The sequence below is a fragment of the Polyodon spathula genome, chromosome 13, assembly GCF_017654505.1.
Source record: "Polyodon spathula isolate WHYD16114869_AA chromosome 13, ASM1765450v1, whole genome shotgun sequence".
NCBI lineage: Eukaryota > Metazoa > Chordata > Actinopteri > Acipenseriformes > Polyodontidae > Polyodon > Polyodon spathula.
Window position 1 is genome coordinate 7,071,205 of NC_054546.1, and position 13,974 is coordinate 7,085,178.

The 13,974-nt window shown below is 41.6% G+C and overlaps 2 protein-coding genes across 6 annotated transcripts in view; one reads left to right on the forward strand and one right to left on the reverse strand.

The window, feature by feature from the left end:
• Positions 1–1,280, forward strand: part of LOC121325642 (calcium uptake protein 1, mitochondrial-like) — a 33,513-nt gene extending 32,233 nt beyond the window's left edge. For all 4 annotated transcript variants that reach the window (XM_041268472.1, XM_041268474.1, XM_041268473.1 and 1 more), the window contains one exon: positions 603–1,280. In XM_041268472.1, coding sequence (XP_041124406.1) covers positions 603–766 — 164 coding nt within the window. In that variant the 3' untranslated portion in view covers positions 767–1,280. The remainder of the gene's footprint in view (positions 1–602) is intronic.
• Positions 1,281–4,375: 3,095 nt separating this feature from the next.
• On the reverse strand, positions 4,376–13,831 carry LOC121325640 (nucleolar and coiled-body phosphoprotein 1-like). 2 transcript variants are annotated; one of them, XM_041268466.1, is made up of 13 exons: positions 13,689–13,831; positions 12,887–12,942; positions 12,276–12,406; positions 12,006–12,142; positions 11,528–11,663; positions 11,271–11,383; positions 10,945–11,101; positions 10,234–10,377; positions 10,038–10,118; positions 8,274–9,110; positions 6,829–6,962; positions 6,138–6,221; positions 4,376–5,440 (listed from the first exon to the last, which is right to left on the reverse strand). In XM_041268466.1, exons 1-13 carry the CDS (start codon positions 13,797–13,799, stop codon positions 5,282–5,284), a joined length of 2,280 nt encoding a protein of 759 aa, XP_041124400.1. In that variant the 5' UTR covers positions 13,800–13,831; the 3' UTR covers positions 4,376–5,281. The 2 variants fall into 2 exon arrangements, with proteins under 2 accessions (XP_041124400.1, XP_041124401.1); XM_041268467.1 differs by having other exon boundaries at positions 5,353–5,440; positions 6,138–6,198; positions 11,528–11,666; positions 13,689–13,830.
• Between the last annotated feature and the right edge of the window lie 143 nt (positions 13,832–13,974).

The following is a 13,974-nucleotide window of genomic DNA, read 5'->3' on the forward strand; positions in this document are numbered from 1 at the left end:
CAAATAGGTCTCTCCAAGTCAGAATAATAACACAAAAATTTAAAAAACGTGAATTAACACAGCACAAAATTATTATTATTTTTTTTTTTGTGCAAAATATAAATTAAATGAATAGCTGGTCTTACAGTAATCCTGGGCTGCCTGTCATGGCCCAGGGATTGAAAAGGCTAAATCAGCAGCGATTGCTGTTGAAAAGGCCACTCCAGTCCAGTAAAGAGGGCTGTAATCCCATCATTGTGTGTCACTTTCTGCCTTTGTGGAACAGACAGCGTGGCCCGAATGTATGTAAAGCTTTCATTCATGGGAGGCTTAGAGGTGGAAATAATCACTGCTCAAGGAGCTGGAACAAGGCAGAGTGTATTTACAGTTACACGATACTTTCCAGGAATGGAAATAAGACTCCTATTGCATATCAGTTTGGTACATTCCTGGTTTTACGTTAAGGTTAATAGAACACACCTAAGCTTGCTATCTGTACACTGTGGCTGACCAAGCTCGTAGTAAAACCTGCAATGGGTGAAACTGCTCTGCAATACAGGGGACCTGGTGCTGTTGCGTGGCTGCTGTCATCATGTCTGTCTTTTTTTTCTGTGCCTCTCAAGGCAACGGAGAGCTGAGCAACAAGGAGTTCATCTCCATCATGAAGCAGCGGCTGATGCGCGGTCTGGAAAAACCCAAAGACATGGGCTTCACGCGGCTCGTGAGAGCCATGTTCAAGTGCGCGCAGGAGACTGCCTGGGACTTCACCATGCCCAAGCAGCAGTAGAGAGGACAGGAGAGAGGAGGAACCAAACCAAAGGACTTGGGGTGGGGGGGGGGGGGGGTTATGGGAGGTCCCATTCAGCAAGATGGGGAGGGTTTTTATATTAAACGTTTTTTTTTTTTTTTCGGTCATTTGAATTCTTGTTAAATAATAAAGCCATACAATGCATCTTAATTTCCGTTCTCCTGGGAGAAAAGAAAAAGGTAAAAGCTAGAAAAGGGTTTCAAGGGTGTAGCTAAAAATACAGGAGCAGGGAAAAAGCTTTTCTTTTTTTAGAAAATTCCTGGATATTGTAATAACGCAAACAAAAAAGTATTGATACTGCCTTTCAATCCACAGACCTCTTGCTGTTTTTTAACTACATCCCAGCCTTGTGCATTAATTATATATATAATATTAAAAAAAAAAAAAAAAAGTTTTTTGCTGAAGCTTGCTTATAATTGAGCAGTTGTTTTGCTTTTGTGTATTTTAATGTACTCTGCTAAAGCGAATGTCATTTTAAAATAAGGCTTTGGCACACATGATTGCTGAGTTGTTTTTTTTTTTTTGTTGTTGTTATGTGTGCGTCAACCTTGATCTCTCTCTGGCTTTAGGGAAAGCAAGCCCCACTGAAAAATATTACCACCTAGAATTTGCATACAATGACAGCAATTCTTGGCCAAAAAATGTGTATGCTGCAGGTGAGCGAGTACCTTTAAACTTTAAATCATTGACCTGCGATTGTAAGAAGGTTACTACACACGTGGCATTTGGAATTATTGAACTTTGTGGTTAATATATATACTGTATATATAAAATCTGATGCCATTTGTGCTTTTGCACAATAGTAATCGTTGCCGAGTCTTTTTATTTTATATTTTTATTTATTTTAAGGTGTGTTAAATTAATTTTCCTACATTTTCTCTGTTGTCATTGACCTTTTTGTTTTTTAGTACATTTTCTTCAAATTTCAAAATCTCTGAAGATACAACACGATTGCTCCATCTGCTCATTCATGTTAGTCCACAGCTATTAATGCCTAAATGCCCATGCCGCCTTTGCTGGGCAGTCTCTTTCCAGTTAGAACTTATTTTCCGGTGTTTGTATTCTTTCTCTACCTTTTTTAAATGGCAAGGTCAGTGCTAAGTGGGGTCTGTGACACCAGTCATTAGCATGAAGTATGTCAGATATTCACCAAAAAGAAAAAAAGCAATGCATAAATAATGAACTAATTATGCATTATATATTAAAGAGAAGATATCCCCCTGTAGACATTATTGATTTGGTAAACAGACAGGTCTCCGCTGTAAGAATGTCAGGAAATATAAACCAGATAGAGAAATGAACATTTTAAACAGCCTTCCTTTTACCTGTGTAATTCATGTGATTTTAGTATACATGCTTTCAGGTGAGATTTCAGAATGTGGTTTTAGTGTACATGCTTTCAGGTGAGATTTCAAAATGTGGTTTTAGTGTACATGCTTTCAGGTGAGATTTCAGAATGTGGTTTTAGTGTACATGCTTTCAGGTGAGATTTCAGAATGTGGTTTTTATTACCACTTTTTTATTCTTTTTAAACTGTTTAGCATTTTTTCAAGTGGTAAAAAATAAAACCAACAAAAAAAAACAACACAGATATCAACTGGGGCTAAACTCTGCCCAGTCAGAGCCAGGCTGCCTTATTCAGCATTGGTTCCCTATTAGATTCCATATCACTTTAATTCTGTTGTTGACCACTAAAGCACTTTGGGGTCTTGGGTCGGATCTGCATATCTGTCAGAAGTGCTCCGTCCGTGTAATCCTGGCTGCCAGTTGTGATGAAGGACGTCACAGTTTTTCCCACAATGCTCTGGCTTTCTGGAATGCTTTGCCAGGGAACATCAGAAAGGCTGATTTCCTGGCAAAGCTGAAGGCCTGTGTTTTCTCAAGCCTTTGGAGTGTGGATAATTTTATGTTTTCATTTTACATTTATTCTTGTATATTGTTTGGTCTTGTTTTACAGGCCTTTTTACTTTTTTGATTGTGACGCGGTTTGAGATGGCTTTCCTATAAAAGTCACAATATAAACAATAAATTGATTACATTTGATTGAGGTTGACCTGGGAACAATAGCATTAGCCTGGAGTCAGCGGCCCTTTTTTAAGACACGCAGGCTCAGTATTGACCACCCTGTCAGATTGCTGGGGGTGGTAATAAATGCAATGTTATTCTTTAGCAACCAGCCTGAAGTACTGATGTTGCTGCATGGGCCCCAGCCCCTCTGTTTCATTCAGAGAAACTGCTGACAGGGATTATAGTGTAACAAGACTGCAGAATCCAGCACAGCCCCTCACCCCTTACCCAGTGTACAGACCTGCATGAGCCCCTTCCAATCAGCCTCCAGCATACACTTCCACTGCCCAGTGTTGCTTTTCTCAGGTGCAAGTTTAGTAACATACAGCAAGATACACTGTGGTAGAGGAGGGAAATTGAGCTATACTTTACAACTGGTATTGGTCAAAGAAATGCATGCACATGGGATAATTAATACTGTGCCTATATTCCCAAGTTAATATCGTCTTTCTGTTCTCATCAAGCTCCCAGCAGTGAGAACAAAGCCTCCACCTGCTGGTTTGCAGATACATATTTACTGATTTATTGCCCAACTTGTATGTTACATAAAAAGAGACACATGAATGTTGATAGGCAAAAGATTTATTGAACATTTTGCTTTCCTAGAAAGAACAATCAGTTCTGCAGTGCTAGACGGCACCAGCGCCACCTAGTGGACAATGACACATTACAGCATGTAATCCTTCAGCAGAGCAATCCGTTTCTCAAGACGTGCTGTTCACAGAATTAAAGGCGGTCCTTTGGGGTAGACAAGTGGTTAGTTTTGAACTAGAAGTGTTTCCAGAAAGCTTTGTGTTTGTACTAACAGGTTATGCTGTTTCCCTTTTGACAGGATTACACTCAAAAATAAGTGTTTCACAGCAATTGCCATCCTTGGCAGTGGACTTATCTGACTGAAGCAGGACACCTAGTGGAACCTGATCATACTACAATACCTCCCCCACCCCTCTCCTCAAACACATTCATGTTGCAGGTCAGGTGGTGTCCAAATTGGAAAACCTCCAAAACATCACTCTGCCTCCATCCCCACTGCCCATTGTAAATTCCACATGGTCAGGATCCAAAAGACATTCTCTGCTATAGGGGTACAAATTAAAGTTTGTCCAATGTTATACAACAGAAGTGTCTAAACATTTACAGCTCTGCCACATGGAACAGTCTTCAAATGGAGTTCAGAGAAGTAACAACAGATTTTTAAAAAGTGTGTTTAAAGTATCTTTTACATTGTGAAATATTTAGTCAAATCTAAGGTTTAGGGTACGACCCATCCCTAACTGAGTATCAGATGGGAAAACTCAACGTTTGTTGCACTCTTCAATGTCTGCTTTATTGCTCATGGCATATTTCAATCAAAAACAGTTGTTGATTAAAACTGGTTTTACTTTGCATGTTACATTGACAGACATTTGGTTACATTTTTGGTGTCCCTAAAAAAAAATTATCCCATTCTCTAACTTCCCTGCATTAAAGGGTTACTACCCTCCCCCATCCCCATAAAAACATGACAACAGCAGAGATGACTCAGGTTGTTTCTTTTAATTACAGTAACAAGGTCTTCCAAAAATGAAAAGGTGTTTAAATAGAGTGTCTGGTACATACAGTAGACCCCCCCCCCCCCCCCTTTACCTCGATTTAAACGTTTGTAGAAAAAGCAAGAGGCAGTTTTCATAAACAGTACGTGCAGTTCTACAAAAAAGAATGCATTTCAACAAATTGACAAGGACAAGAAAATGCATTTGAGTTCTGCTTGAAATACATCAGGTAAGAGCCACGGTGGAGTGGGGGCTTTGAGTTCCTAGAATCACATGATTGCACACTCAATTGCTTAATAACAATTACCACATTCTTATACAAGCTGTATTTATTATTCATTTTAAAGTTTTTTAACTCTATACAATTCAAACTTCTGGTACAGGTCCAAAGGAAAACAAAATAAAAACACGCCTAACAATATTAAGTGTAATATTTTAAACAACGGCAAAAAAAAAAAAAAAATCTCTACAGAGGTAATTAGATTGAATATGGGGAGAAATAATTAACAGGATAGACATTTTAACCGAGCTGCGCAATACACATAAAACCAGGGGTATTAATTAAACGGCCAAGCCTGCCAACAGTATTAAAACATTTTGTTTCTTAGCAAAACCATTTTGCATCGCATAAAACTAAATTATTAGAAAAACAATGGAGTCAAGAAGAGATAGGGTCACTCCTCCCACCATACTTTACTTTTTTCTTTAAAAGAAAACAATTACTTTTAGGTGTGTTTCAGACAACATGGGAGCATATTGAAGCACACAAGTCTTTCACAGTTATTTAACAACTAAATTCAGACAGGGAAATTAATTCATAACGATCAAAAAACTCTTGAAGAAACGTGTGGAACAGGTGTCGGGCATCCCAGCTCCGCCTGTGGCAGCAGCTGTCTCAGTCGCTGTCGAATTTGATGGAGTTGACCGAAGTGGAGATGGCCCCGCCCCGGTAGCTGCCACGTTTCTTTTTGGTTTTCTCATGACGGAATGACTTCCCCTTGGTGAATTTCAGGATATCATTGGCTTTCTCCCCCCAGTCACCCTGCGCGCCAAGCTACAAACGAGGTGCAAGAGGAATTCAATTTTACAATTTTTTTTTTTTTTTTTTTTTTTACTTTTGCTATAAAACTGAAATTGCAAAACAAGGCAGACCAAACTAGTGGTGCACAAAGCAATTTGGAGCAAGCTCTCAACAGGCTAATTTAATTCCAAGTGAAACAGCTGCTTGGATTACTTTGGATCTGAATAATCAATCCAAATAATCAAATTGTGCAGCCCTAACTAACTATATATAAATCATGACATTGTAACACAGGCCCGGTTTCAGAGAACCTAATTGGTGTTATTCAGCAGCTGTGTAACCAGTCAAACCATACACATTACAAGGTGAGAAATTAACAATTAAAACTGCAAGCTGTTGCACAGTCATGTAGATACATTAACTTAAAAGGATTCATTTAAAAACGCTCATTTAGTAAGTCTTGCTTTAAACTATTTACAACAGCAATCAGCTTAAAAATCAGTTCCTGAACAAAACTGTTTAAAAGACATTACAGCACTTGACTTAGTTAGAAGGGGGAGAATAAGTGGTTTAAGTGTTAAAAACTACCATCTGTTGAACCATAACTGCAGTGGAAGTTAAACCACAAAACCTACGTCCCTCTTCTAAAATACAAGACATTCAGACCATAGAAACGAACCCATGTCACCAAGAACTCCCCCTGCCCCAGGCAGAGTTCACGTCACCTTACCTTTGCATTGAAATTGTTGTTTGCAAATCGAGGATCCACTTCAATCTCCTCCTCTTTTATTCTACGGAAAGGAGCATTGGCAGTCTTTAAAAACACACAGAAAAAAGTAGAAATATATTTATAATCACCTGAAATGCATTGCATTGTAATCAAATCAGCCACGCTGTACTACAATCCACTTTGTGCTGCTGGTGTGTCCCAGGACATGCAGGTTAAGGTTTAGAAAGATGTGCAATACTACTCTACCCAGGAGACACCAAACAAGCCATGAGAAGTTACAGCTTTGCCAGGGATGGAAATAAAGCTCCCATTGCATAGCAGTTTGACCCCTGCCTGGTTTCACTTCCAGTCAATACACTGTGGCTAATCAAGCTCGTAGTAAAACCTGGAATGGGTGAAACTGCTTTGCAACAGGAGTCTTTTTACATCCCCGTAGCGTGTTCTCTGATGCTTGAAAAATGAATCTTAAAAAAAAAAAAAAGGATCCAATTACACTTAATCAAACCACAAATTCTCTTTGCCATAATTACTTATATTTGTTACAGACAGTGCAAGTAGTTTTTTTTTTTTTTTTAACTCGTGACTGCTTGTTTAAATGTTGGAAATATCCTTGGAGGTATAGTGTGTTTTGGGTGCTGGTAGTAACAGATCAGCCCAAACGTGTGATTAATCCGAATGCAGACGTCTGTACCTTGTGTTTGGTCTTGGGGAAGGAGTGTGGCAGCTGTACATCCAGTTTCTTGTTTTTGGGGGTCTGAGCCTTGTTCTCCTCTTCCTCATTCTCTGACGAAGAGTCAGCATCTCTTTTCCTTTTCTCTGCTGTGCCTGTTCAAAATGAAACGCATCAAAATATTACAATGTATAAGCTGCCCGATTTACTCATTTGTAAAACGTGTATGTAAACTACATGCGCCAGTCTGCTCTTACACACTTGAGAACTGCCAGGGGTGTGCGATTTCTGAAAAAAACTTGTCCAAGGAACAGACAGCTTACTTGCCCCCTCCCAGTCGCCCAAAACACACAAGTAGAATACAACCAATAGCTTCACAAAAATTGATGGATTGTGCATGTCCAGTAAATAGCATATTGCTTTTGTTCAAATCTAGCTATTTAATTTATTAAATAGCATTTAAAATAATAAAAATGTAAATATGGTAATTGACAAACTAAACTCAAAAGGAAAAAAAATTACATTGTCTGTCAGGGAGTTTGCCTTGAAATGTTTCTTAAAACATCACATTTCTTTTAAAACATCCCAACAAGTACATTCTTAACCACAATCTTCTATACCTTAGCGACTATGATGTTTCTTTTTTTTTGTTTTGCAATTTTACTTGATAGACGCATTGTGTCTGTCACCCAGGTCAACCCTGCTTCATCAAAAGCAGTGTGAAATCACGTAGCCGACCCGCATGACAGTGGGTCCTGTCCTGAACTCTGCGGTGGCACCGAGTGTGGATGTCAAGACAACCATCTTGTATTTATCATAAAGACCTTGAATTTGATCTCCCTTAGGAGCCAAGGTCCACTGGCTTACAGGAACAAATTTCACTCTTGTTTGTCAAAGTTTACAATCATGTCATCAGCTTTGTATTCTGTTCTAGTAATCACATTTTAAACCTGGAACTTTTGTAGCTGCCTCAGCTGCCTTCTGCCACACAAGCCCCTTTCTGGATATCAGGGATCCTGCCCTTGATAAACCCAAATGCCCCTGTTTTCAGGCAACACTGAGGGCTGATGACAACAGACAATTCTGCGCACCGCTGCAATGGCAAGGGACCTCTCGACAATGCTGCCTGCCACACACAGTTTTCATATGTAATTTTGCACTGTTTGATCTAATTGTCCTAAAGGGGTCTATCGCGGTTGGCATGAGGGAGATCTGACTAGAGAAGGCTCCTTTGACTGATTTCCTTTACTGGGCGCGCCACTCGAGCGCCCCCAAATAACTTTGTTTTTACATATTGCATGGCAGTAAAGTACTATTACTATAATACCGTTTTGGCGTCCATTAATTTCACAAGTTTGTGACTTTGTGAAATTCAAGAAAATAAGACACACTAAAAAAAGGGGGGTTACAATATGCAAAACTCAAAATGGGATGTACAGTACATAAACTTTCACTAGAATAACTACCGTTTGTAGTGGCTGCCGCTGGCTTCGCCTTTACTTCCTCCTCCTCCTCCGACGAGCTGTCCTCAGAGGAGCTGCTCTCCTGCTTCTTTGCCGAAGTTGCTGGGGATTTCTTTGTCACGGTGGGTGTCACTGCCAGAGCCGCAGACTTGCCTTTCTTCTGTGGAGTCTTCTCATCCTCGGAATCAGAGCTGCTCTCGCTGCTGCTGGACTCTGCTGCTGGCTTCTTTGCAGAAGCAGGTGTTTGTTTGGGCGTGGCCGACTTCACTGCAGCAGGGGTCTTTGGGGCTGTGGGCTTCCCGCTGAGCTGCTGCTTCTTCTCGCTCTCTGACTCGGAGCTGTCGGACTCAGAGCTGCTGCTTTCTTGCTTTTTCGTGGCGGCGGGCTTTGCAGCCGCCACCGGTTTCTGTTTTGGTGCTTCCTCCTCACTGTCCGACGAGCTGCTGCTGCTCGACTCTTTAGCCTTTTTGGCTGCAGCTGCGGGAGACTTTCCTTTGGCAACTTTGGAGCTCTTGCCTGCAGCGGTCTTGGCTGCAGGCTTGGTGATGCTCTTTTTCTCCTCTTCGTCCGAAGAGCTGTGCGACTCCGAACTGCTCTCCGCGGCCGCTGTCTTTTTGCCGGTGGCCGGCGTGGCAGGTTTAGACGCCGGTGTTTTAGCTGCAGCTGGTTTTGCCAGTTTCTTCTTTGCTTCTTCTTCCGAGTCGCTGGAACTGCTGTCTGAATCAGAGCTGCTGGCCGCTTTCTTGGCAGGGGCAGGAGATTTGGGTTTGGCTGCCGGTGTAGCTGGTTTGGAAGCAGGTTTGGTGGCTGGTTTTGCTGGTGCCTCGTCCTCAGAGCTGTCTGAGAGAAGAGGTAAATTGCAAAGGAAGTTGGGTTTATGCTGTACTATGCTTGCAACATTCATATAGCCTCTGCAAAGTGCATACACATAACAGACCCCGATTGTTTCAGTTGTGGTCCAATCTACATGGATTGTGAGCCGAATTAATTCTTGTATCAAAACAAAGTTTGCAAAGAATAAGCCTTCAACGGTGCAAGTCAAATAAATTCACCACACCTATATTCTTTAACTCAAGTTCTCACAATCTCATGCCCAGTTCTCTAGGCAATTTGTTAATGTACTACCCTGTTTCCAGTCCAGGGGTACACATTTGTACCACACTTTCATGTACATCCATTTGCAATGCTGAATTTATCTTCATGTTAAACCAAATTCAACCGATTTAATGTATGTAACATATTTTTCAAAATGTATGCCAATATAGAAGACTCCGAAACCATCCAAGCCCTGTGCCTGGCTTGATCGTTGCCTAGGAGTCTCAAGTGTGTTACCTAAGCTGTCGGAGGAGGCTTCTTTCTTGGCTGCAGCTGCTTTAGCGGACGCGGCCTTCGCAGGCCTTTTTATATATAAAGCCCAGCGTTTTCCAGGACCTAAACATAACCAACCAATTCCTCCTTTTTAAATGTACGAATGACAAATTGTTTGTGCTCCTTTTTCATTCTCAGCAAATTGCAAATGCCCTATACATTATACCGTATAAGGGACTCAATGTAATGAGTATATCGCACACGCCTTCACAAATACTGGCACAGTAGTCTTGGGTAAAAGTAATCTTTTGTTTTTGAAGTATACAATTGATGGGCGTTACAAATGACCGTATCCACGGATTGCAACAGTAAAACACTGAGGTAGCGTTGACTAGAAGTTACACAAATACATCTTTTGAAGGCCAGCTATAAATAAACGTAGAGCAGCACGTGAGTTACCTGAACTGTCTGAACTTGACTCCTTTTTCTTTGCTGCAGCTTTGGGTGTTGCAGCTGCTGGTTTGGTAGGTGTAGTTTTAGCTGAAAAATAAAACAAAATGAATTTAGTCTACAGGCAAGTACCACAGCATGTACTGCTGCAAAGCCATGTGGCAGGAGCAGACTCGAGAAACTAAATTGAAGCAGTGCAGCTCACCAACTGACTTCTTCGTTGCCGTCTCCTCATCACTGCTGTCTGAAGAATCGCTGCTCTCCTCCTTACTCGCAGGCTTCTTGGCTGCTGTTGCAGGGGTGGAGGGCTGCTTCTGCTGTGTGGGAGGGGGGACGGCACTGTAGCGTCCTGCAAGAAAATAATCCTTATTAAGAGGCGCAGCTGCCCTGCCAATACCTGCTCCATCTTAAATCAAGCCAGGGTTTGCACTTAACCAAGCAAGAACAAGTCTTATCTGCGCCTGTAGGTTTACAAGTTGTTCATGCAGCTACAAGGCAGGAGTTATTCACTTAAAACCATTCGAAATCCTTTCTCCAGATCACTTACCCAGACGAGCACTGAAGGGCCTAACTGGCTCCTCATTCGTAGATTTTCTTTTGTTCTTATTATAAATTGAAATTTAACAGAAGGCACTTCTAAAACCTAGGGTAGTTTTTTTTTTTTTTTTTTTTTTTTTTTTTTTTTTTTAAAAACAACCCTAAATTTTTGCACTGAAAGCTCTGACATGTGCTGCACTGAAAGCTTACATTTTCATATATTCAACTAATTATAAAATAACATTTAGGACTGCTAAAAACTATGGAAGATGACTCGCAATATCTTAAAATTCATCAAAACTGACCCAAGAGCGTGGTGCACAAACTGTACTTGTCAGTGGCTGTAAGCCATGTGCCTACCACTCTAACCCCCTCTTACCAGATTTGGGTTTCTTGCTGGGGGCGCTCTCCTCCTCGTCAGAGGAGTCCTCACTGCTGGACTCTGCGGCGCCCCCTTTGGCAGGGGTACTTTTTGCAGCAGCAGGTTTCACTGGGGTCTTCACAGCGACAGGGGGCTTAGCTGGGGTAGCGGTCTTCTGTGAGGAGAAACAAAAAAACACCATTAACAAACTTTGTACTGGAATCTGTATGGGTTAACTGCAAATTAACAATGTGTGAACTGTGGAATGGTAAAATTGCAAGGTAGCTTTGTACTAATTGGCTTCAACTCAATCCGATGTTCCTCCAGTTGAAGGAATCACTCACTTTAACAGGCGTCTCATCCTCAGAGTCGCTGGAGTCGTCACTGCTGCTGTCATCTTTAGCCTTGCCGTTGACAGCCATGGGGGTAGCTGCTTTCGTAGCTGGCTTAGAGACGGCTGAGAAAGAGAAGCATCACTTTACCGAACTATATATGAAACCCAGGGCTGGGTGCAGAACTTGGGTGAGTTTCTGTACTGTTATTGCACATTATTAAGGCAGTAATAATCCGTTTGGTATGCTTGATCAAAGCTGCCGTTTACCTGCTTTAGTGGCTGGCTTCTCGTCCTCCGAGCTGTCCGAATCCTCACTGCTTGAACTGGAGTCCTTTTTCCTCGCCGCTGGCTTTGTCGTGGTCGCAGGGGGGGTTTTGGGTGTAGCAGCCGCTGCAGGGGTGCTCTTCTGTGGGAAATTTGATGCAAGTTAACACAACTTTAAAAGGCACTGCTGCTGTCTAACTTAATACTTTCTACATTGCAAGGGTTAAGCAGCCAGAAGACATGTCAAGTTCCTTATCCAATTCAGGGATGGAAATCAAGACTTATTGCATAGCAGTTTTACCCATTCTAGGTTTTACTATGAGCTTGGTTAGCCACAGTGTATAGCCAAGAAGCTGAGGAGAGTCTTACTAAACACTAGCAAAAAATCCTGCAACTGGATGAAGCACTCAGTCATACAGGCTGACCAATCACTGGCCAAAAAAACGTGGCCAAACGTAACGATACCCTAAGCACTGCTCACCTTGACTGGCGGCTGCTGCTGCTTTTTATCCTCATCCTCTGAATCGTCGCTAGAGTCACTGCTGCTGGATGATGATTTCTTGGCGGCCAGAGACTTAGCAGCAGGCTTAGCGGCTACAGGAGTGGCAGGTTTGCTCACTGCAACAGAGTTATTACAGGCATTTAAAAAAAAATGTTTTTAATATGGTTAACTGAACTACAGACCCATCTTTGCCCATGTTACCAGGCCTTTTCCAGCCCTCTGGCACCCCATGCTGGTGAAAGGCTGTACCTGCAGGTTTCTTCTTGGCTGGCTCATCATCTTCACTGGAGGAGTCCTCACTGCTCGAGCTGTCCTCCTGCTTGGCTTTCTTCGCCGCTGGTCCATTGGTCACAGCTTTCCTTTTCTTAGCCTCGGGAGACCTGTCAAAAAGCAACAAAACGTAAAAGGTCATTTTGAGCAAGGCTTTCCTTTAATGTATAATATGCTTTCTCAAACACTCAGATATTCATTTATTTTACCAACATTTGACCTTACTCTGTTTAAACCTGCCCAGGCTTCCCACTTTCAACACTGCAGACTTGTATACAAGCAAAACATATTTGGGCATTTATGAAAGGCAGTGCATCACATGACACGAGTGCACTGCTTCATTTAGCACTAAAATAAAAATCAACAACATAGAATTTATCTAAAAATTACCTGTGAGAAATACAAAGACTAGAAACACTAAATCAAATCTACTTTTTCAACACAATATGTATGGAAGTTGAAACAGTAAAGTATACTGTTAGACCTTCTGTGTAAAAGTGAATCTAAAGCAGATTTACAGCCTTACATATATGTGTGTGTGGCTGTTGTACTGGATACATCGAAAGGAAAGAACATTCTTGAACTCTTACTTGACCCAGAAGTTGAAGACCTCTACGAGATTCGTTGCTTTAGTGTCCAGAGGTTTCTGATTGAATAGAAATAAAGAAAAAAAGATTAGATCAAAAAAAGGAGTTGAACATTATTCAGATACGCTCTCCCGTATGACGGTCAATTATATTTATTGCGCCAAATTTACCAAACGAAGTAAAACAAGTGGCTTGTTCGCCTGACTCCGCTCCCTGCACTTGTGGCTTCACAGGTGTGTAAACGAGCGCGGAGGCAGTGTACTGCTGCACAACAACGTATAGTCTGTGGTGTTTTAGCTGTATGGTAGAACTAGAGAGGATTTGATTGGTTTACTTTCACCAAATAAATAAATATCTGACTCTGAGCTACTATGTTCCAATATTTATTCATATTTTTATATATATATATATATATATGGCGTGTCATTCTGTCATAACGCATTTACTTACTGTATTTACAAAGTTAAATAAGTTTCTCGGCAAAACATGGCGCTTACATTCTACTGGTACTAATTTATGGCAATTCTCTTAAAATATACAGGTACAGTTGTCAAGATTTCCCTAACTCGCACACTCATGCCCGCCTGGCTGATGCACCGATCACATATCGATATTAACTGTTCCTATTAATATACTACTTCGGAATTTAAAACGTATATTGTGTAACCCTTTAATGTTCAAGGTTTCACACGTGTCTGATCTTGTAACAACACTGACGATGGTCCCGCTTTACCCGGCATATCTCGTCCCTACCATCAGACTCCTACAAACTCTCCCGTCTCCGAAGTAGAAACTATCGACTCACCACTTTAGCCTTTCTAATAAACTCCTGTGCGGCCTTGGTGAACTTGTTTTCCACCAGAAAGGAGTACACGTGTTGAAAAAGATCACTCGGCACAGCAGCCTGGTCCGCCATCTTGAGCTCGGCGTGTGGAAAGAAGGAAGAAGCACAGGGATGGCGGCGCAAAGGATACTCATCACAGAAGCTGCGCGGAAATTAATGACGTAAGACAGTTGCCTAGCAACCACGACCCCCCCCACCCCCCGCGAACGCACAAGATGCAACACGTTCTAGGCTTCTCCAGTGAACA

What these genes read in the sequence shown, in the direction of transcription:
- LOC121325640 (XM_041268466.1), bottom strand. Translation starts at nt 13,799, where the DNA reads ATGGCGGACCAGGCTGCTGTGCCGAGTGATCTTTTTCAACACGTGTAC. An exon ending in GAAGCCAGCCACTAAAGCAG is followed by an intron (nt 11,384 to 11,527) that starts GTAAACGGCAGC and finishes TCTCTTTCTCAG; the next exon opens with CCGTCTCTAAGCCAGCTACG. An exon ending in TCCCCAAGACCAAACACAAG is followed by an intron (nt 6,222 to 6,828) that starts GTACAGACGTCT and finishes GTGTTTTTAAAG; the next exon opens with ACTGCCAATGCTCCTTTCCG.